The 24,348-nt window shown below is 41.0% G+C and overlaps 3 protein-coding genes across 4 annotated transcripts; 2 read left to right on the top strand and 1 right to left on the bottom strand.

The window, feature by feature from the left end:
- Positions 1 to 3,239: 3,239 nt before the first annotated feature.
- On the top strand, positions 3,240 to 5,905 carry hpcal1 (hippocalcin-like 1; the record flags this gene model as incomplete). The annotated part of the gene is made up of 3 exons (XM_083898287.1): positions 3,240 to 3,617; positions 4,765 to 4,870; positions 5,808 to 5,905. The coding sequence occupies 3 exons, from the start codon at positions 3,240 to 3,242 to the stop codon at positions 5,903 to 5,905; spliced, it is 582 nt and encodes a 193-aa protein (XP_083754413.1).
- A 994-nt stretch (positions 5,906 to 6,899) lies between these two features.
- On the bottom strand, positions 6,900 to 11,664 carry pdia6 (protein disulfide isomerase family A, member 6). Of its 2 annotated transcripts, none has more exons than XM_083898342.1 (13): positions 11,571 to 11,664; positions 11,117 to 11,258; positions 10,198 to 10,255; positions 9,879 to 10,005; positions 9,679 to 9,779; positions 9,110 to 9,249; positions 8,655 to 8,769; positions 8,412 to 8,552; positions 8,181 to 8,265; positions 7,988 to 8,060; positions 7,746 to 7,904; positions 7,553 to 7,649; positions 6,900 to 7,157 (listed from the first exon to the last, which is right to left on the bottom strand). In XM_083898342.1, the coding sequence occupies exons 1-13, from the start codon at positions 11,587 to 11,589 to the stop codon at positions 7,086 to 7,088; spliced, it is 1,329 nt and encodes a 442-aa protein (XP_083754468.1). In that variant the 5' UTR covers positions 11,590 to 11,664; the 3' UTR covers positions 6,900 to 7,085. The 2 variants fall into 2 exon arrangements, with proteins under 2 accessions (XP_083754468.1, XP_083754469.1); XM_083898343.1 differs by having other exon boundaries at positions 9,110 to 9,246.
- A 3,028-nt stretch (positions 11,665 to 14,692) lies between these two features.
- Positions 14,693 to 16,399, top strand: LOC310934559 (voltage-gated potassium channel regulatory subunit KCNF1-like; the record flags this gene model as incomplete). The annotated part of the gene is made up of 1 exon (XM_083898310.1): positions 14,693 to 16,399. Exon 1 carries the CDS (start codon positions 14,870 to 14,872, stop codon positions 16,397 to 16,399), a length of 1,530 nt encoding a protein of 509 aa, XP_083754436.1. The 5' UTR covers positions 14,693 to 14,869.
- Between the last annotated feature and the right edge of the window lie 7,949 nt (positions 16,400 to 24,348).

Here is a 24,348-nt window from a genome sequence, read left to right as displayed (position 1 = left end):
TATCCTTGTATTTCTTTCTTTTACAAAGGGGCTCATAGAAAAATACTGCTGGCCTTTATTTATTTGTCCTTGTGAAGATTTCTCGTCAAGATGTGCCTAAATTCTGTCGTCCGTTCAGTTAAGAAACGTCCTTTCACTGGCTCAGTGTGGGCAGTGACAGGTTTTTCATTTAAGTTTCCAACAAAACTTTACAATCAATTTTAAGATTTAGGGTAGGATATGAAATATATGTTGTTCTTCTTTTTATCTGATCTCATTATGCACAGTTTGTAGACCTACACTCTTAGAAATAAAAGTGCTAAGTAGAACCATATAAGGTTCTTCGGCTTGTCCTCATAGGAGAACCCTTTTTGGCTCCAGGTAGAAGGAAAGGAAAGGGGTTTTAAAAGGTTCTCTGGATCAAAATGGTTCTTACTGGAACCATTAGTGTTACCAAGAACCTTTGAAAAACCCTTTTTTCGGGAAAGGGTTTTTCAGAAGCAAATGGTTCCAGGTAGAACCTCAGCCCTTGTAGAAGAGCCCTTTTGGAACCCTTATTTCTAAGAGTGTAGTAACAGGTTTATAACAGGAATTTGCACTGGAAAACTTAAATTTGTTTCTTATTGTCAGACATAATGGAACGGTGGTTTTTAGGTGGAAAATGGAGAAGATTTAAAATTTAATTTGGGTTCCGTCACTTTTTCACCTCATAAATGTCTTCCCTAGTTTCCCCTTTAGGATGATTATTGTTTGATTTGATTTATTTTGCATAATAAAATGCAAAAAAATGGCAAAAATTGTGTGCGTAGACATCAATAATACAGTATAACGTTTATACATTTAAAAAAAGGGGGAACATTTTTAAAGTATTTATAAAGTAACAGTACTTTTTCTAAATAGTTTTTGCTTAAAATTGCTCAAAATCCCGCATTGCAACCAGGTGTTAAAATGATAATGTGTCATCAGTGGGGCGCTGATGATCTAAAAAGAAGAATTTAATTAGGGCTCTGGAACTATTTTATCTTATAAATGTCTGCCCTAGTTCCCCTTTTAGGATGATTATTGTTGGATTCGATTTATTTTGCATAATAAAATGCAACAAAATTACAAAAACCATGTGCTTAGACATCAATAATACACATTTCATTCATTTTAATTGCATCCAGGTGGAAAAAGGATCATGTGTCATCAGTGAAGAATTTAATTTGGGTTCCGGCACTTTTTTAACCTTATAAATGGCTGCCCTACACTCTTAGAAATAAGGGTTCCAAAAGGGTCCTTCTACAAGAGCTGAGGTTCTACCTGGAACCATTTGCTTCTGAAAAACCCTTTTCCCCGAAGAAAGGATTTTCAAGGGTTCTTGGTAACACTAACGGTTCCAGTAAGAACCATTTTGATCCAGAAAACCCTTTAAAACCCCTTTCCTGAACCCTGGACATATGGTGACCTAATAGATTATGATGACAGACATACAATTACACACACACAAAAAACAAAAATCTGAATCTCTGTCTGGGTCCTAAACCGTCTGCTTCATCAGTGTCTCGCCTGATTCTGTTATTATTCCGTTACAGCTTCATGCTGCAGGATGTGCTGCGGTTATGCGTCCTCATGTCCTCAATACTCCCGCATACATAAATAAACCCATTTTTGCAAACATATAACCATGGAAACAGCTTTTAGACAAACCACAGAAACCAAAGGTGAATAGACCCAGGTGGTTCTGATTTTTTTTCCACTTTTTTCTTTTTTGCATTGGTACATTTTTATTTTTACCATTTGTGTGTGTGTTTCTTTTAGCAGTCTATGAACGCCACCTGCTGAAAATCAATTACAGCTCGCCTCAATGCAGTCGGAAAGGTCAGGGTGTGATCCTTAGTCCAAGCTCTGCTGCTCTATATGCTGGTGAATGTGTACGTAAATGCGACAAAAATACACACATTTACAATACTCTACTATCACGTAACGGAGGAGGAGATTATTATTATTGAGTTAACAGGAGATGCAATCAGTCTGACCTTTTAAAGATGAACTTAATTTAATAATGACAGTGCCACAGGACACTTGTATCTCCGCCATGATTATGTCAGACAGACGTTTAATGAAGTCAAGACCAAATCACCTCACAAACCACATGGACTGTATATACAATTTTAGCGAAATCGTAATACAGCTTATTTGTTTTGCAATGTTTGTTCAAGCCAAAATGTTCAATATCAAAATCATCATTTCAGAAGAAGTATTATTACACGTCTACAGACATCTTCGTTTCCCACAGAGCTGCACAAATATCACACTTTAATCCTTTTAAGTGCGTTTTATTGAATGAAAATGAGAATAATGATGAAATAGCGTTTCCTGTCAAAAATAATTTTTTATTATTTATTTTTTATTTATTCCTAATATAAAGAGTGGTAGAATACTGAATTACAAACAGATTTGGAGTCCCAGAATTACTTGCATTAACATAACTACAGGGAACTCTGTGAGTAACAAGTAACATTGTTGCATTAAAGAATCCCCTCATGTGAATTTATGCTGGTTTTTAAAGGTGCATTATGTAATAAATCTAAAGCAACTGGCCATAAAATCCTCCTAATATGTCACAGAGACTCAGGAATAATGTTCATAAAACAAACTGAACTCACCAACAACAACAGTGCAGCCAAAATATTTTAATGTAGTAACCGTTTTTGGCCACATTCTTACATATGGCACCTTTAACTAATATTTTACTTCTGGAAAAGCTGTCCAGCTAGTGTAGCCACGCACTGTTGAACCTGCACTTCACCATTTTGTTGTGCCGTGCTTTATCATCTATTTTTTCTATAAATTGAACACAATTTAGAAAACTAACATCATTTCCCATTCTACCATGAACAAGTAAGACGTAGTGCCATTTTCCCATAGACTTTCATCAAACAGACGTTTTTTTTACAACCACCCTGCGGTGGATAATTACCACGTCTGCCACACTTCCTGAGTGCACCTACTGAAGTGGAAAACTGCCATTTTTTATATATTCTATGACAAAATCACACAGTGCAGTGTCATATGCGTTGTAATCTTGTACTCATGAACTCTAGTTTCAGGACATGTTCCCCGATAAAAACACTGCTGCAAAACTGAAATCACTGAACCAGTGAATCATTTATGACATTAATCAGGGTTGTATGTCAGTCTCCTGCAGGAGCGGAAGAAGCCAAGCAGACGAGGAACGAGGAGAGCGAAAGCACAGGGAGAGTGCAGAAGTTAGCGACATGGGGAAACAGAACAGCAAGCTGAGGCCCGAGGTCCTGAACGACCTGAGGGAAAACACAGAGTTCACCGACCACGAGCTGCAGGAGTGGTACCGCGGCTTCCTCAAGGACTGCCCCACCGGCCACCTCACCGTGGAGGAGTTCAAGAAGATCTACGCCAACTTCTTCCCCTACGGAGACGCCTCCAAGTTCGCCGAGCACGTCTTCCGCACGTTCGACACCAACGGCGACGCCACCATCGACTTCAGGGAGTTCATCATCGCCCTGAGCGTGACGTCTCGCGGCGGCCTCGAGCAGAAGCTGCGCTGGGCCTTCAGCATGTACGACCTGGACGGCAATGGGTACATAAGCCGAGCGGAGATGCTGGAGATCGTTCAGGTGTGGACTTTTTATGAGGCACAGTGGTTCTTCATGAATGTACATCACTGTTCATACTCTATACCAATCTCTATTATAGTTTATGTTAGAATCCTTAAACTAATTTAGTTTTACCTTTAATGTGCAATTACATATGGAGGACCAAACCTGATACAGGAATTACAGGAATAAATAAATAATTAAATAAATGCATAAATAAATGAATGGTTTACATTTAGTTCTACATTTTTGTTCACCTACATTTATTTATATATTAATTTATTATTACATCAGGTTTGGTCCTCCATAATTACAATACCTAGGTTTTGTAATTGCACATTAAATAAAGGTACTTAATAAGATATTAGTTGTTTTCCACGTTCACGCTTCATTTTGTAGAAATTCAAATGCAGCCTTTACGACAGGGGTCTCAAACTTTTATTTTGAAATTATAATAAAAACTGGCCCAAACAGTGACCTTTTTTTTTTAAAATAATAATAACGATAATACATGTACCACATAATTAAATTCAAATTTAATTATTTAAAAGCTTGTCTAGGGTTTTAATGTTCACTTTGAGTTTGAGGCCCCTGCTTTTCGATGCACTAATTAGCGATGTTTCAAATTGCAATTTGCGAAAATGATTCTGATTCTAATCTGATTCCAGACTCATCTTCACTCATATTTGTTTACAAAAAAAGATTAAGATTTATTTGTTAATAGTAAATAACGTGTATTGCTGGTACAGTGGAGGAAAAATAGTGATAATTATGTGGTATTTCAGCAGTTTAGCTGAGTCTCTACTACTTGGTTTTAGGCTTTTGGTCTGAATCCATGTGGAATTTTAACCCCACATCGTGCATGCAGGCTGCCCTTTCTCTTTTTCTTATCACTGTGGCTATATTTACTGTTCCAATATGGTGAGCAGAGCAGCCTGCAGGGCCATATCAATATTGGCTCAGTCTGCTCTGTTTGTGGATACAAATGAATGTTTTAAAAGCTTTTGAGAGTAACTTACTTACAGTGATTCGGTGATCTTTGTTTGTCCAAAACACCATCATCTAGCAGACCGCGTGTGTGTGTGTGTGTGTGTGTGTGTAGAAAATGTCAGGTTGGAAACAGCCTCGCTCGGATAAACAGATCATGTTTCATTGCCCCTCTTTATAGGCAATTTACAAGATGGTGTCGTCGGTGATGAAGATGCCCGAGGATGAGTCGACACCGGAGAAAAGGACGGATAAAATCTTCAGACAGATGGATATTGACAACGATGGTAAGGCCTTTGTTTGATGTTTGGTTTTCATTCTCAGGAGAAACTTCGATATCACATACACTGTAGAGCAGAGGTCCTTTGGTACTGGGCCCACAGAAAGACTGAATAAAAGAGTCTGAAAGATCAAAACGCTCATCTCGGTCACGTGATATGGTACGTCAAACATTTAGCTTACAAGCTAGCAAAAAAACAAATGTCTTTGGAGAGCTTCTGGCCCAAGGAGGAGACAGAAGAAGAAGAATTTATCTTACAAGCTAGCAAAAGTTAGTAAAAAAAAAAACAACAACAAATGTCTTTGGAGAGCTTCTGGCCCAAGGAGGAGACAGAAGAAGAATTTAGCTATTTAGCTTGCAAGCTAGCAACATTTAGTAAAAAACAAACGTCGTTGGAGAGCTTCTGGCCCAAGGAGGAGACAGAAGAAGAAGAATTTAGCTTCTAGCAAAAGTTAGTAAAAAACAAATGCTCTGGCCCAAGGAGGAGACAAAGGAAGAAGAATTTAGCTTACAAGCTAGCAAAAGTTAGTGAAAAACAAACGTCTTTGGAGAGCTTCTGGCCTAAGGAGGAGAAAGAAGAAGAGCTTTCGACTTCCAAGTAAAAGAAAACTGCATTTAATAGACAATAGCAGGATTCTTACTTAAAATACAGGTTTATCGCTGCAGGTGATTCTCCAGCACCAAGCCCGATCTGCATAATATGTGGCAAAAGGCTAGCAAATGAGGCTATGACATGAAAACAATGTCAGGGCTCCCAATAAGTCAGCGGGATGGTGAGTTGTATTTCTTACGCAAAAAAAGGTTGGGGACCGTATATGACGTATGTATTTTTAAATATAATTTAAATAAAGTTATATATGAAAGTTTGGATGTGCAAGGTCAAAGTGTATATCTTTTACCTGCATTGACATATTTATTTTCTCATTCTGGCGTCTGCTCCACAGGTAGATTGTCATTGGAGGAATTTATCAAAGGTGCCAAGAGCGACCCGTCCATCGTCAGACTGCTGCAGTCGGATCAGGGAGCCTCTCGTCAGTTCTGAGGACAGAGACGATAACACACACACACACACACACACACACACACACACACACACACACACACACACACACACACACACACACACACACACACACACACACACACACACACACACACACGCTCCTCATGCTCATATCATTCCAGCGTTTACGCTGTTCGGTCGTCATCACGTCGCTGCTCACCCTCCACACTCCACTGTCTTAATGTTTACATGAATTGATTTCTTATTTTTTTTGTCACTGTGGCTCCTTCTCTGTGGACTATGACGTGCTTCTCAGTTGTGTATATGCATTCTTCCAAAGCTCTTTCTGTGCCATATTGTATATTTATACTGACTGCATTATGCGCTTGCAAGTATTACGACTCCTATTATGTTACACGAAGAGGAAACTAATGACACCATTGATTGGACTTTGACTGTGTTTGAAAAAGTGGCTTATTGTTGCTGTTCTGAACAAGCTCCATACGCCTTGGGTATTTTGCATGCGCTCAGTTGACCTGCGTTTTCTGACATTGTAACAGTTTACGTGAATAAGGAGGCCTCGGTTTTTGTTTTTATTCCTTTTTATTTTTGTAACAAAATGTCATTTTGTTTTCACACAATTGAAATAAAGTCGTGTAAGAAAAATATACACAAGAAGTCCCCCCCACAGTATCCCTGGAGCAGACGTGGCGCAGACCCACTTAAGATTCTCATTCACTGGCTTTTGAAAAAGGGGCAAAGAATATTTAGACACACCGAATTGGACTGAAGTGTGACTGTGACAGGTCCACTTCCTAAAATAGGGATTTGAAGAGGTCTGAAGAGCAGTGTTTGGAAAAAAGACTTTGAACAAAGAAACGACACATTCAGAAACCCCTCATTCCTCCTCTCAGCTGGTGGCGGTTGTATAAATATGCAGCTTCTTCTGTTCAGCAGGTACATGACTCAGAGTTCACTCCAGGGACTCGACAAACCCTCCACCCCCCCCCGCCGCCCGCCTTCCCCTGCCCCCATGTGACTGACAAAGATGGTGTGAGAAACTGCAATGTGTCTCTCATGGGTCTTTTTCCTGGAGTATTTTCAGTAACTGGGCGACCGCGCCTCCCGTTCATCCACAGGAGAGGGGAGGTGGGTTGCGCAGGACCTAGACCTGGACCAGACCAAGCCAGTCTGAATCAGATCCCCGTCCCATTTGAGCTCATAACTCATCTTTGTCAAAGTCATCGTCCAGGTCGATGTCGCTGAGGTCGTACTCCTCTTCCACGGGAAGCTGGAGACGACAAATACAGTTAAAAAACGCAAAGAAACACGGAAAATGTTGCTCCAAACTGTTTCTAAATGAGACAAATAACTTTATTTCTTTTTTGGGTAGCACTCCAACCACCTCTTACATAAGTGTGCTTTGATAAATTCCTCTGAGGACACAAAGTTGGCAAAACTGTTGCCATTTCAGAGTCCGTTTAAGGTAAATCAATACGCCTGCTTAATTGTCTCAACAAATAATAATCAGGCTCGTAGGCTGAGAATCAGTTTGGCTTCTGTGTCCCATAATAACATGCCAACTAAGCAGGAGATGTAAAATTAAAAAATAGACATGTTTAGTTTCTAAATGTAGTGTAAAAGCATCGACTGTGTTTGTGATACAGCAATGATCCTCCCACTCACCTGTCCATCTTTGCCATCCCATTGTTCAACAGTGTTAATCTTAGGCATGACTCCGCCTCCCAGAGTAGCGGTAGAGCCACGGCCCACAGAGAGCTCCCTGAAGAGAGAGAGAAAGAGTCATACAGGTGAACACCATCATTAAACTGCAAAACAAGCTAAAAGAAAACACACCCAGAAAAACAGCACCCCCTACCTGAGGAACTCGTGAATGCCACTCTCACTGAAGGAACCTCTCAGCAGAGCAAATTTCATCTTGCGCGAGTTGATGGCGGCCATGGCGGGGTAACCGAAGCCGCCGATGCCCAGAGAAGCCTCCAGCTCCATCTGAGCTCCTGCCTCAATCCAGAGCCAGCTGATGAAGGGAGAACAGGTCATTAGTCATAGTCAAAATTAGTCATGAGAACAATAACAACAACTAACAATGCTCATCCTTACCCCCACATCTTCTTCTTGTATTTGTCAGCCATTTTAGCCATCACCTCCAGATAACCGTTTCTTCCAGCTGCGCCTGTTGAGAAAACAAGGAACGTAGATGTGAGTAATTTGAGAATTTTAACTCTTTTTTTTTTTTTATTTTGTTAGTAACTGCATAATTGCTTCGAAAACTGGTGGGTGCGTCTGGACTCACCTGTGTCCAGGATGTGAGGCAGGACGCCAATTATACACAACTGACTGTCCTCACACGTCTTCTTCAAGACGTCTTCACTGAGGATCTGAGGGACAAACATTGGCAAAGCATTACACACAGAATATTTGTCTAAATGCAAGTACAACTGTTCAATGTTGGGGGGGATTTTAAGCCAAACAGCGACACAACAAACCTTTGTACATGCACATGAAACACACGACTGTAACTGACCTCCAGCAGCTCAGGAGGAGCAGAATTGTCAGAGTAGAGATCCAAAGCTCTACTGATGATCTCGCCGCGGGAACGGCCTCCCTGGTAGTCTTCAGGCTCCTCGCCTTTGCGGAAAATCTTGATGGTGGGAAATCCACGGACCTGTCCACAAAGTTATTAGTTATTTTTACCATTTGTGACTTTGTTAATTGTCGAAGTAAGTCTAAGTGTTGAAGTGCTGTCCAATTGTTGATTCTTACTTACCCCGTAGCGGCTGGACAGATCCTGGTGCACGGTTGCATCCACAGCTCCGAGGTGAACTTTGCCCTTGGTCTGCTCCTTCACGGCTGAGGCTGCAGCCGCCCACTCCGGCTCAAGGCTGTTGACAACAGCGGAGAGAGAGACGTGGTTGAGAGAAAAGTCCACCGTGAAAGTGCATATTGTGCGTGTAATTCCACAGAATATGTACTGTAAAGGTAAGTAAAACTACAACTCCGATGTCAGGGAAGACTTATTCTTCTGTCGTGGGATAACTAAACTAGCAGAGGTGTAACAATTAACAGATACAAATCTATAATTGGTTATAAAGTCAACCGTCTGGTCTTTTAATGTCATATATATCGCTTTAATGAAGCCATCACATCCTCACCGCGTCATCAAACTCTAGTTAAAAACACATTAAACTCTTGTGGACGAACTGTGTCGGGCACCAAACTTACTTCTTGCAGTGTCCACACCAGGGGGCGAAGAACTCCACCATCCACACGTCACCACTCTCCAGCACCAGTCTGTCAAAGTTGTCGTTTGTGAGCTCGACTACATCTTCCTTGCTACCGCCGCCGCCGCTGCCGCCACTCTGCTAAAGGGCAGTTTAAATATGAATTAAACACGTCAAAAACACCAGGGCTGTGATCATTTTCATAATCGAGTACTTATCTTGTTGTTCTCAAATGCCGTATTTTGCGCACAAACTAAAATGATTCACTTTGAATGATTTCTTTGGTTTTGTGAAGCAAAGAAACCAGAAAAGCTGAAGAGAGCTTTTTAAGTGATTCATAACACAGATCTAGTAAACAATCATCCACGGCACTCAAGAGGATGACGAGTTACTGAATCATATCGACAGTAAAAACCTGCCATAAAGGCTTTTGTCAAGGGCAAAAATGTTTCTTCTTGAGTGCCTCAGATGTTCCATTTTGTGTTCACCAAAGTGCTGTCTTTTTTGTTTCCATTCAGCAGACAGCTTCAACAAACAAAGAGCTACTGCAGCTGCTGGATCTACTCTTACCTGTTTGCCAGAGCTGCCAGATTTGCCGCTCAGCCTGTCTTTGACCAGACTGCGCAGAGCATTCATGGCTCCATCCACAATGGCCTGGCTACTGCGTCCACCTGTGAAGAGTGAAAAGACATGAAGACGTCTGATAGCGCAGACAAAAAAAACGCGTTGCGCAGATATAAAAGCCTCCGTGTAAAATCTATCTTCTGTACCTTGGTATTCATCTGGCTTGTTCTTATTGCCGCCGAAGATCTTGATGGTGGGAAACCCTCTGACGCCGTACTGTCCGCCCAGCGACTTGTGCTGGTCGGCGTCCACGGCACCAACCTTAACGATTCCCTGTGAAAGAAGCAGAAAGATCCGGTGTGAGTTCATCAATAAAGGAGTTACAACCTTTTAAACATTTCAACAAAGATAAGTGGTGGAGAATAGCAAATGTTGAAATTAATTGATATATATATATATATATATATATATATATATATATATATATATATATATATATATATATATATATACACACATATTTACCTTAAGGGCAGTGGCCGCCTTCTTCCACTCTGGAGCTAGACTCTGACAGTGACCGCACCTGTGATGATAAACAAATGAGATATCGGGGTATGGGTGATAGTTTAAAAAGGTTGTTCTACATTGTTGTTCCATCAGGAAATGATCGTTCAATCCTGCCAAGACACACCCAGACTAGAATTGCCACCTTTATATTTACACAGATTTACATATCTTCTATTTGGTACCACAAATGTCAAGATAGTTTAGTTTTACTTCTGTTTCTATTTAGTTATCATCTTTCTGCTGCAGTACAGTTCGTTTTCCCAACCGTGGGACGAATAAAATCTCATCGGTGTGTACAGGAGTTAACCTCCACCATGGAAGTTATGTTTTCAGGTAAAATATGGACTAAATCGATTATCGTATTGCATGAGGAAGGACTTTTCTACCTCCTGTAATATTGTTATGTATGTTTATCATTATGTATATTTCAAGACGTAGTGGTTAGGACTCTTGCCTTTGCAGCAAAAAGACTGGGGTTCGAGCTACGGTTCGAACAAGGGCCTTTCTGCATGGTGTTTGCATGTTCTTCCCGTGTGTGTGGGTTTACTCTGGGTTCTATGGCTTCCTCCCACAGTCCAAAAACATGCAATATGGGGATTAGGTAAACACTCTAAATTGACCGTAGGTGTGAGTGAGTGTGAGATTGAATGATTGTTTGTCTCTATATGTGGCCCTGCGATGGACTGGCGAACTGACCAGGGTGCGCCCAGCCTATTGTCGTCCTATGTCAGCACCTCCCCTGACCCTCATGGAGAAGTCTCTACAGCCTGTGTAAATGTGAGGTTGATGTTTGAGTGAAGAAAGCTGTGCAAAGTCAAACTATTATAACCCAGTGTGTGTGCCACACAGCTTGACTTAAAGTTATATAGAGACTCACCAGGGAGCGTAAAACTCTATCAGCCACAGACTGTCACTCTGGATCACTTCTCTGTTGAAGTTGGAGGCAGTGAGCTCCACCACATCATCACTGGATGAGTACATTGCCTGGATATACACGACCAGGGAGCAGCCCAACACTCCTACAGACAGGGAGGAACACACACACACACAACATGTTTAAAATGCTCAAATGTGCTTCACAGACACACAAAGAGTATTAAAAATGATCCCTGACAGAACTCTAGAGCCTTAATAAATATACTTTAAAAGAAAATACGTGTTAAAACGTGAAAAAGACTCCAATAACAGAGGCCTGACGTTGTCTTGTGCACCTTAATGTAGCATATCCAAGCTAACCGCGGATGCTAAAACGTGAGCATACGTAGCTTCTATTCATAAACTAACACACTTAACGTTTTAATAAGAGTGAAAATAAGCTGTTATTTACTCACCAACTAATAGCAGCCTCATGTTTTCAAGTGATAATCACCACCACCTCGGTCACAGAGCAACACTCACTCACTCACACACACACACACAAGCTGGAGCCGCTGCGTCTCAAGCAGAGAAAGTATATCGAAATATCGTACCGTGGCCCGCGCTGATTGGTCCACGGCGGCTGACGCTGCGCCTCAGCCAATCAGAGCGCGCCGTGTAGTTTCTCACACACACTGACGACAAGAAAGAGTTATGAGGGAGTGTACACAAAGAAAGAGGAGGAGAAAACATCATAAATATACACTTATTAAACCCTAAACAACCCTGCTGTGACACTGCACTTTGTCAGGTTACTCTCAATGGTGAAAGGGGTATAAAATATATATTATATAAAACATATCTTAATCATAATCATTTCTGATTATTATGTAGAAATGCAAAAATCATTGTCAATATACACATTTCATGTTTACTCTGGTGCTCTCATTCAAATCCTGTGTTTTTCTATTTACACTTAAAAGTGTATGTTGTGTGAACATACAATAAAAAGTCTTACTTTGTATTTGCATGTATGTTCTTCCTTTTAAAAAATAAATACATAAATAAATAAAATAGAATATTATTTTACTGGATTATAATTTTTTGTTCCAATATCCTTATCTTTTAAACTTAATGTATTCCTTATTCTATTCCCATTCTATACTTGTCACTTGTTTACCCCCCTGACACTCACTTGTTGCATCAGCAGGAAGCTGATGTAACAAGTTAATTTCCACAACGTGTGTCATCTATCTATCTATCTATCTATCTATCTATCTATCTATCTATCTATCTATCTATCTATCTATCTATCTATCTATCTATCTATCTATCTATCTATCTATCTATCTATCTATCTATCTACAGCACACGTGTCAAACTCAAGGCCCGGGGCCCAGATGTGGTCCGCCACATCATTTTATGTGGCCCGCGAGTGATTTATTGGTCTTAAAAATCTATGTTAAAATAGGTCTATGCTGCTTTAAAGGCATGCGTTGACCATAAACTACATTTCCCACAATGCACGGCGATAGCGTTACCCGCAAAGTGACATCCCGTGGCATCCCGCCACTAGATCGCAGTGTATCATTGTAACATGCATCATCATCATCTATAATGCATCATATTTGTTACTTGAATAAGTAATAAATACAGAAAGTTATTTAGCAATATGTTACGGAGTAGTTACCTTTATTTTACATTATATTTGCTTACATTTATTCTGTTTGACAGCTACATCTGGCCCTTTGAGGGTAACCATTATGCTGATGTGGCACTTCTTCCTGTGCTCAGCAGATCAGATTAACCTCAGTGGGTCCATTTAATCTCATCACCAGATCCACATAAAAATCCCATTACCTCCTTTTTTTAATTATTATTATTCACACTTGAGCTTCTTCTATGTCAAAATCTCTGCAGTGGGGGAAAAAACTCTCAAAGTTCACTGCATTGCAGGTTTCTACTTCACATTCACTTTTTGTTCTTGACATGAGTCTATAACACAGTATCGACTACAGTTCTTTTTTTATTTATTTATTTTTTATTATTGATGGAACCCCTGCGCCCTCAGTGCTTTGCACCACAGCTTTCACACTGATGCACTGTGGAGGTGTGGCCACTAGGTGGAGACACTCAATAGGGGAAGTAGTACTGTTAATGATATGCCACTCAAACAAGGACACTGCATAATATAATATAATATAATATAATATAATATAATATAATATAATATAATATAGAAACATTAGTTTTAAGACAGAATGGGTGAAAACATTCTTGGAGCTTTTGTTGCGCAGAGGTTTGGTTGAACTTTGAACTTAGTGTTGCCGGTTAATCGATTACCATTAACTAATTATCGATCTTCAATAAGCTGTGAAACCCAGCGGAGTGACGACTAAATCCTTGATTTTTCTCTTTCCATTTCCCTTCCCACAATTTACTACATTCTCTCAATATATTTATTTGTCCTCTGGCTGCACTGCAATACACACACACACACACACACACACACACACACACACACACACACACACACCCACGCACGCACACACACACACACTCACACACCGGAAAACACGGTTGCCTTAAAAAATAAAAGCCTGTGTTTTTTTTTCCAGTGTTGATTTTTTTTTATTATTATTACTATTATGAGTTATTTTTTATAGTAAACGGATTAGACCAGGGGTGTCAAACATATGGCTCACGGGCCAGAACCGTCCACCTGAGGGTTCCAATCCGTCCCACAGGATGGATTTGTGATTACATCAACACAATCTAATTATAATGTGGAGTAGTATATTTTCCATGTGATTAAATGTTGTCGTGCCTTTGTAGATTCAACCAAGTTGCACATGTGTAAATGGGAAAGTTATGCATAATATTGTTTGAAATTGGACTCATCAAGAAATCCCAGGTTGTTCATAATATGCTTTGGGAAGGGAACATTTTGGAGTTATTATGCTATTAATTTACTGGTCCGGCCCACTTGAGATCAAATTGTTGTAAGTGATGAGTTTGACACTCCTGGATTATACAGGTAATTTGCTCTGGGAAGTCAGGAAGATAAGATTAGATTAAATAAGATATTATAAGATAAAGGGAGAACTGAGTGGATTAAAAGTGACTGTAGTTTTTGTCAGATAGTGCACTTTTATACCTTATTTGTAAAATGTCATATAATGCTGCTTTTGCTCTCTTAACTCCAGTGTTCCAAAATGTTATGCATTGAATAAATTGCAGATTGAAATTATATATGGATTTACTTTTAGTTGTTGTTTGAAGCAACAGTTTGCTGATATTCTAAATATATTCTAAACTATCTAATTGTATGTTTTCTTCGGCTCACACATTATACTGCTTATAATTATAATGTATTCATATTATTAAATAATATAACTGATCTGTGAAGAAAGCAAGTGCCTAAAAACGAACTGGAATCGCGGTCGTTTTATTTTGGGAAGAGAAACTAGTGCCGGAAGTAAGTGCGCGCTTTGATTTCCTCTCACTTGACATTACGCGCACTTCCATGCAAACTTTGTGGGAGCGCACAGGCGCACTGTTCTCTGTCAAACGCGGCTGTGTTCGAGCGCAGAGGAGACTCCGCGCCGCAGTCACCGCGGCGCAAAACACAGACGCCGAGATTTAAAAAAAAACACAGAGAAATCAGGAGATTACGCAGCTTTTACGCACAGCAGCAGCAGGAGCATCAGTGGCGCCGCCGGTGGATTTTTACTGCGTTTACTTTTCTTTCTTCCGTGGACCTGTTGTCTACATAATGTGGGGGATCCCGAGGACTCGGTATGCGGACTGCAACAGCTCTGAAGCCAGCGAGGAGGCAGAGATCGTGGTGAACATCGGCGGAGTGAAACAGGTGCTGCACGGGGACGTGTTGACTCGCTACCCGGACACTTTGCTGGCCGAGCTCGTGGACTGTTCCCCAAAGTCCTCGGAAGAAATCCTGTCACTGTGTGACGACTACGACTCCGACACTGGGGAGTTTTATTTTGACAGGGACCCTGAAGCGTTTAAGTGCATCATTGAGCTGTATTATTATGGAGAGATACACATGAAGAGAGGCATCTGCCCTATTTGTTTCCTCAAGGAGATGGAGTTCTGGAAAATCGGCGCAGATTATCTGGACGAGTGCTGTAAATGCCACCTGAGTGAGGTGCAGGATGAACTCGCGGAGATCGCGGAGAAAGTGAGAACTATCCTGGTGGATAGAGAAGGAGATCCGGCGGCACGAGGCTGGCAGCGCTTCCAGAACTGCCTGTGGAGGCTGATGGAGAAGCCGGAGTCCTCGCTCCCTGCGCACATCATCGCGATCGTTTCTTTCATTTTCATCCTCGTGTCCTCCGTGGTCATGTGCGTGGGCACCATCCCCGAGCTGCAGGTGGAGGACTCGGAGGGGAACCTGACGGAGCACCCGACTCTGGAGGTCATCGAGACCGTGTGCATCTGCTGGTTCACCGTGGAGTACATCCTGCGCCTCATCTCCTCCCCCAACAAAGTCAAATTCGTCCTGTCGTTCATGAACATCGTCGACTTCATGGCGATCATGCCCTTCTTCGTGGTGCTCACTCTCACGTCCTTTGGCGCCGGGATGATGGAGCTGGCTAACGTGCAGCAGGCGGTGCAGGCTTTACGCATAATGCGCATAGCGCGCATTTTCAAGCTGGCGCGCCATTCCGCCGGACTCCAGACTCTCACATCTGCGCTGAAGAGCAGCTTCAAAGAGCTCGGGCTGCTGCTCATGTACATGGGCGTGGGGGTTTTCCTGTTCTCCGCGCTGGGCTACACTATGGAGCAGAACCACCCGGACACCCTGTTCACCAGCATCCCGCAGTCGTTCTGGTGGGCCGTCATCACCATGACCACGGTGGGCTATGGAGACGTGTACCCAAAGACCACTCTGGGTCGGTGCAACGCGGCCATCAGCTTCCTGTGCGGCGTGATCGCCATCGCGCTGCCCATCCACCCCATCATCAACAATTTCGTCCTGTTCTACAACAAGCAACAGGTGCTGGAGACTGCGGCCAAGCACGAGATCGAGCTCATGGCGCTGCGCTCCGGCGCCGGCGACGAGCCCGAGGCTGCGCCCGGCGCCCACGGACACGTTTGTGGCGCAGGGGTGTGGGACCACGCCGTGCACTCGTGCCACAGTGACACATACATCCCTTTACTGAAGGATTCCAGAGGCGGTGGAGGAGGAGGAGGAGGAGGAGGGGGGGCTGGAATAGCGACCCCCAGCAAGGACACGAGCTTTGAAAGCACAGCAGAGGCCAACGAATATTTTCTCTCATGAACAGAAACTGATTCTTCATGTATTCAAACTTAATCCTCCAACTCTGGGTCAAACTGTGACTTGGCATTGTAATATACTGCAGGAATGTCCTCAAAAGACCCTTTTTTTTATTTTTAAAAGGGACAAACAAACAAATGTGAGGAGGTATATTGACTCCCTGTAGACGGAGGAGTTGTGTTTGAACAGCCACATACACACAGTTTCCTTATAAGTCGACTCCTTATGTAACGCTCCACCTTCCCTCACACTCACACTGTAGACGGCACAGTAGCTTCTTCTTATGTACATAAATATACCACACATCAACATGTTTTATATATAGCTATAAAAGAGAAGATAAGCCCAAATGTGCAGGAATGACAACAAAAGTGAGTGATAGTGTTGCACCAAATCCACTCGAGAAGCTCATGGGCATGAATATAAAAAGCAACATATCATCCTTGGGTTGTTGGTTTCAGTGTCTGCTTGAGTGTACATTTTGTAAATGTCGCTGTATGATTCTATCATATATTAAAAAGAAAACACTCCTCCGTGTAGGAAGGAACATGTTAAACGTGGCCCGAGTGTGTCAGGATGGTGTTTCCAACCTCAGAAGCTTCCTTGGCTGCGGAACATGTTCCTGTAATGGGTTTTAAAATGTTCTGGTAGCACTGTGCTCTCTCTGTCCCAGCTGGTCCAGTGGACTTAACTTGACCCTCATGAAGCAACAGGCAAAAAAAAATAATCCCATTTGCTGAATTATGAAACCTCTGAGTCTGTTTTTTGGGGATGAAATCATCTTTTATACAAATCAGTGCAACTCAAATTGCTTCGAAGGATTAAAAAAAACCCTCATCAAACATCGCAACACCACATGAGAATAACAGAAATCAAACGTAAAACAGACGAGGAAATGAGGAAAACATGAAAAAAAGCTAACATGGATCACAAGAAGAATGATAATTATCTCATAAGGCTAATAAAAACAGGATTGCTGATGAGATAAGATAAGATAAGATAGAACTTTACTAATTCCGAAGGAAATTCTTGTACCAGGTTGCTTGAAAATTCAAAAAATGACAATAATAACAAAAAAACTAGAAAAGCACTCGGAGAGCGCAGACATCCGCTAAGGCAGGTTAGCCCCCCCACAAAATAGAGATTAAAATAGCATCTACGGATCAAAAATTTCATCCAAATCCGTCTGCGACTTTTCGAGTTATGTTGCTAACAGACAGACAAACAAACAAACAAACTCCGGCAAAAACATATACCTCAATAAGGTGGAGGTCAATAACAACATGAGATAAGATCCCAAAAAACAGAAAACATCAAAAGTGAAGGTAAAATGGACTAGACAAAAGCAGAGAATTAAATAAAATAAAATAATTGTTTTTAAATCAATGCATCGAAACAACAACCATTTGACAGCGTCCCATGCAAATTTAATCCAAAACTGGGCCCGTAATGGCTGCCGCGTTTAAAGGTTAAGTTTCCCACAGTGTGAAAGGTCACTCCTACACCGTGTGTGTGTGTGTGAGTGTGTGTGTGATTGACGTGAAACCTGCTGCACAATAATAGAGGGATCCTTATAGGAGCCGCATCAGTTGGCGCAGCGGGAGGGGGGAGCTATAATTAAAATGTGACATTTCATTCAAACCTCGCGTCTCGGATGTCAAGTGTTAGATCTTTACAGCGCACACACGCGCGGAGTGGTGCTTTATGTCGCGCTTGTGTTTGTGTGCCTTGTGTTTTAACTATAATGTTATACTATATATCTATATATATATACTATACCAAACTTTCAAATGACTTACTTACTTTTAATTAAAAAATGCCCGAGCTCCCTACACACACACACACACTATAACCTCTGTAATTATCGCCGCTGTCTCATAAAAGCTGCCCAAATAACGTTATAGCCTCACTGTAAAAGGGCCACAGTGTAAGTGGGATTAAATGGAGAAACTGCACATTGTAACAAATGGAGGATGTCTCTGTTTGCCAAGCACATCAGGGAGCTACGGTGGCTTTTGTAGATCCGAAAACCTCCTTAAATTCCTAAAAGCAGCACCATCGCCTGACGTGCATCCATCCATCCATCTTCTACTGCTTTATCCTCCACATAGAGACAAACAACCATCCACTCTCACACCTATGGTGTCAATCTAGAGTGTCTAATTTGCCTAATCCCCAAATCTGCATGTTTTTACACTGTGGGAGGAAACCGGAGAACCGGGGGAAACCTGAGGAGAACATGCAAACCTCATGCAGAAAAGGCCCTCGTTCTGACCGGGTCACGAACCCAGGTCTATGGAATCCGAATTGTTTTTGTTTTTAAGTGATAATACACTCAAAGGTAGTATACTCAATATCTGCCAAAATGTATGTTACTTACTGGCCCTTTAAAGGATGTACAAATTAATGCTGTCAAACGTTGGCGCGTCAACGGCGTTTAACGGCGTCAACAGCGTTTAATGGCGTCAACGTTAACGAATGATGCGTTTCCATGACGACTGACCGGAAAAAGACTCCCCGATTGTTAAAATTAGTCTCTAAAGTAACGCTAAACTTGAAAAAACAGAGGCACACATACGCAGTACATAGGTACGCTGGTTATTTGTAGTACTGCTCTTTTCCTTTAATAAACAGACCAGACTCCAGTTTGACTGTAGGGGCGCTAACGGCGCTAAAAGGAGCTAATGCAGCTAACGGAGCTAACTGGTAAACAGTGCCTGGACTATGGTGTCGCATCTTTTTTCTTGTCAGTCGTCATGGAAACGTGTGTTGTGCGTTAACGCGCGTTAACCTATTGCACAGCACTAGTAAAAATCCAAAGTATTATAATATTTTGAGTATTAAAACACACTAACAGCAATGAAAAAACACTCCCCTTAGGGCAGGTGACAAAATTGTTATGTGGTTTGTCCGGTGGAGCTAATCCGGAAGTAGAAATATATTGAATAGCCACCAGGGGGCAACTCTACTGGATGCAAAAATAACTCAATTTGAATCTGTGGCAAAATTAGCCTCTATTAGCCCTATTTTTGATGAACAAAGTGTGTAAACATTTACCTGAGGAGTTCATAGTCTCAGTTGCTATAGTTTCAGCACTCATAATGTCACTTTTATTTATAGTTTATATTATTATCGTAAGTATTTAGAGGAGAATGCCTACACAGTGGCATGAACAGACAGTGGGAAAAATGAAAATGGGCCACAAAGTGTGACCTGGGGTCAAATGCAGCCCGGCCTTGGGGGACTAAATTCCCTTCCACACATTATTGCTAAATTAATCACAGAGAGATGAGCATTTTCTATACAGCACTGAATATAACTTCCTGTAAGGACATCCTTTGGAACACTGTCATGTCAGGTCAGTTTAGGGGCCTTCATATGTAGAAGGAAGTGATTCAGTACACTCTTAGAAATAAAAGTGCCAAGTAAAACCATATAAGGTTCTTCGGCTTGTCCTCATAGGAGAACCCTTTTTGGCCCCAGGTAGAACCTTTTTATAAAGGTTCCACCTGGAATCCTTTTAAAACCCTTTATTCAGGAAAGGGGTTTTCAAGGGTTCTCTGGGTCAAACTGGTTCTTAATGGAACCATTAGTGTTACCAAGAACCCTTTGAAAAATCCTTTCTTCAGGAAAAAAGGGTCTGGTTCCAGGTAGAACCTCAGCCCTTGTAGAAGGACCCTTTTGGAACCCTTATTTCTAAGAGTGTAGGGGCACTTTACCTCTCTAGAGGGAACTTTGTGATGCAAGAGTTTCTCGTAGCAAAACCACGTAGCATTTGACAAATCATGACTTTCAAGGCTTGACTGCAGTTCAGATTGCTAAAAAATGACCCTTCAGATTATGTACGTTAAAGGTGCCATAGGTAAGAATGTGGCCAAAAACAGTTACTACATTCAAATTCAAAACACCGAGGTCTTTTAGGTTTCGTTTTCTGATGTAACTGGCAACCCGTGGTTGCTCTGCAGCTGAGACTCTACTGACTGCAATGATTGGCCGACGGCATGGTAGGTGGCGCCACATGCCAAAACATGATTTCAAAACATGATTTCAAAACATAAACATGATTTGCAGTCTGCAAAATATTTTTTTTAATGAAAATATTTTGTCTGTACTGTTGTTGTTGGTGAGTTCAGTTTGTTATATGAACATTATTCCTGAGTCTCTGTGACATATTAGGAGGATTTTATGGCTTTAGATTTATTACATAATGCGCATTCAAATCCTGGTTAAACCGAATAAAAACAGCGTTTGTGTTGATGAGGGAGCAAAGAGTACACATACACACTAACGATATAGGTGCTATGACGATGACACCACCTGTCACATGTACTCTGGACGGAGAGAGGTGTGATAGCGATACCGTCTCGCTGACAGCTCGTCTGCATCAAGATGTCACATTGTTTGGCAAAGACGACGCTGGATTTATTATGACGTGTCTATAACGAATAGGTTTTTTTCTTCTTTAGCTCTTAAGTTGTACAGTCTTGTGAAGGAGGTCAGGCTTGGACTCTGAAGGCTGTCCACCTACACAGGACTCTGTGTGTGTGTGTGTGTGTGTGTGTGTGTGTGTGTGTGTGTGTGTGTGTGTGTGTGTGTGTGTGCTATCTCTGCCGGCCAGCAGCAGATTCACACATGTCAAAGCCTGGCAGAAAGGCGGCCTTTGTGTGCACTGACAGGTGGAGTTGGAATGTCAAAGGCACGCATTGTTATCACGGGGGGGGGGGGGACAATGATTCCTGCGCGCACACGCAAATACGCGTGCACCTTTGGCGTTCAGATTTAGATTTACAGGCACACGCACACAAGCTCTGGCAAACACAAACATCTCTACCCGCCGCCCACCTACGAGTGCATACAAATAATTACATGCACACACACAGACACACACACATACTCCTTCACCCGTAAACCCACAGCCATCTGTGGTCGACTCCACACTGACCTGCTGTGATCTGACGGCTAATCACTGGTTTTTAACGCCCACACGTTGCGCGGCGTTCAGGGGGCGTTGAAGATTAGAGGTATTCCTGAGCAGTTTACACCAAACTGTGTTTGTCATTGTGCAGACTTCTCACAGAGTTTAGAGTCGACATTAAATACATATGGCTAAGAACTATGTTTTGTTTATATAGATATTTTTATGGCGGACAGGACGACTTCATTTGACTCCCAAAGTGTAACTTTGAATATAAAGTTGCTTCATGCAGGTAAATATGTGCAAAACAGATTTAATCCCAGAGATTGATGATGAAAGATGGATTGCATTGCAGTGTGTGGATTTTTCCAGGTTCTTCAGTTTCCTTCCACAGACCAAACACTGACATCATGATCCGTTAAAGAAGAGCTGACACTATAGTTAACGTCTTTGTCCATCAAAAAAAAGGAAGTAGATGCTCATTTTAGCCACAGACATCCATTCAAAATGCAGTTATTCTTGCAACCAGCAGAGTTGCCCCCTGGTGGCGATTCAATATATTCCTACTTCCTGGTTAGCTCCACCAGACAAACTCCAAGACTATTTTGCTACATGATTGTTTTTTTGTTACACAAAATATTAAAATAATTTCAGAGAAAGTGTTGATTTTTTTAATTAAAATTCCTTTAAAGGACCAGTAGGTAACATGAAGAAGTTTATGTTTTTGTGTTTTCCCGAAAACACAAAAACATAAACTTTCCCGAAGAACGTGTTTTTCAAGGGTTCTTGGTAACACTAATGGTTCCAGTAAGAACCATTTTGATCCAGAGAACCATTTAAAACCCCTTTCCTGAATAAAGGGTTTTAAAAGGGTTCTTGGTGGAACCCTCGAAAAGGGGCCAAAAAGGGTTCTCCTATGAGGACAAGCCAAATAACCTTATATGGTTCTACTTAGCACTTTTATTTCTAAGAGTGTGTGATGGACCTGTCCAGGATGTACCCACCTTTGGCCTTATATCAGCTGGGATTAGCACCAGCGACCCTCGTGTAGAGGATAAAGCAGTAGAAGATGGATGAATATACTGTTAAATGGGTCTCTATTGATTTTGATTGTTAAAAATGTGGGTCATCACATCAAAAGTGTGAGAGAAACTGCTCAGATTAAACAAATGAACAGGATTACAAATGTCCTGGGTTTGTACAAAGGTCTGTAGCATGTTCTGTTTACTTAGGGTTTGTGTTCCATAAAAAACATGGATCATGTTTTGTTTGACGCTGAAAATAAACCCAGTGTGACATTTAGGGCTGAACCCCATGAGAGACACTTCCTATGCTGTCACACTATTGTAAAGTCCATTCACTCTGGATTTTTTAGCGTGTGTGATTCAGGATTTTACTAAAGCTAAACTGGTGTAAACCATGCTGTTGATTAGATTTCCCTGGTGGTGATGGATTGTCACATTAGTACTGAGTTACATGCATCTTTATTGAGGACTAACACAGAGTTTCCCCCTCTCTCCTCTCTACGTCAACAGTCTTTTACTCCCCACTATAAATAGGGGGATTCTAAAGTCGGTGTCAGACAAAGAGACAGTCGACAAAAACAAACACCAATTTCTTTGAAGCCTGAATGTGAGTGTGTGTTGTTTTTAGCACCTTAGAGCATGTGTTCCCCAACCCTGGTCCTCAGGGAACGTGGCCATGCCATGTTTTAGATAAACACCTGATACCGATAAATTGTCAGCTCGTGATCAAGCTCAACTTTCGACTTTTGTCAATTTAAAAAAAAAAAAATTATATTTCAACTTTTTTGATTTTTTTTTCAAGGAAAATTTATATTTCAACTTAAAAAAAAAAAAAATCAAAAAATGTTAGATTTAATTTTTTGTCAATTTTTCCAAAAAATGTAATGCTTCAACTTAAAAAAAAATAAATTTTGTTTCAACTTTTGTCAATTTCTTTTTCAAAAAATGTGAGATAAAACATTTTTTTCCAAAAATGTAATGTTTCAACTTTTGTTAAAAAAAAAAAAAAAATTGTTTAAACTTTTGTTTAAAAAAAAATCTAAAATTTTGTTTCAACTTTTGTCTTTTTTTCTCCCAAAATTGTTAGATTTAATTTTGTCATTTTTTCCCCAAAAATGTAAGGTTTAAACTTTTGTAAAAAAAGAAAAATAATTTATGTTTCAACTTTTGTCAATTTTTCATTTTTCATTTAAAAAAATGTTAGAATTAAATGTTTGTCAATTTTTTTCCAAAAATTTAATGTTTCAACTTTTGTTAAAAAAAAAAAAAAAAAATCAAAAATTTTGTTTCAACAAAACATTTTTCAATGTTTTATCTGAATCAGGTGTTTTTGGAGCAGGGCCACATCTAAAACATGGCATGGCTGCGTTCCCTGAGGACCAGGGTTGGGAAACTGCCTTAGAGAAACCCTAGAGGAGCAAACATCAGAAGAAAATAAAAGAAAATGAAAGAAAGAAAGAAATCACATGAGAGAGAGAGAGAGGAAAAAATAAACATGAAGCTTTAAAAACACTTCATGGATAAAAAATTGTTCTCAAGACTGCACTAAAATCAGATTATATCTCCTCTCAAATAGAACCAATGGGACGCTTTAATGGATTCTTGCCTTGAGGAAAACGGACAATTATTTGAATGTGTGTGTGTGTGTGTGTGTGTGTGTGTGTGTGTGTGTGCATAATGTTTATGTTGAACAACCCACCTCTCTCTTCCCCCAGAGCTGTATCTCTGTTGGAGAGATATTTTCAGCTGCGGGGCGAGAGGAAAAAGGTAATCTCCTTCATGTCACATTCACAGGAAGAGAAGAGGAGGGGGGGAAAAACAACATGTTCGGAGCTTCTTCTTCTTCTTTTTCCCATTCCCTTCTTTAATAGAGATGTTTAAAACACTGCGTAGGTGCATCCGCCGAGCAGTCACTGCGCCGGTTCACGCCGAGAGAGCTGCATAAAATTGCATGACAGTAATTACACAGATTAAATGCGACCTTCCACCAAATAGCAGGACAGGATGACGCA

This window comes from Microchirus variegatus (assembly GCF_963457635.1).
Source record: "Microchirus variegatus genome assembly, chromosome: 12".
Lineage (NCBI taxonomy): Eukaryota > Metazoa > Chordata > Actinopteri > Pleuronectiformes > Soleidae > Microchirus > Microchirus variegatus.
Note: the sequence above shows the minus strand (reverse complement) of the source record. Positions and strands in the feature narration are given on the sequence as shown.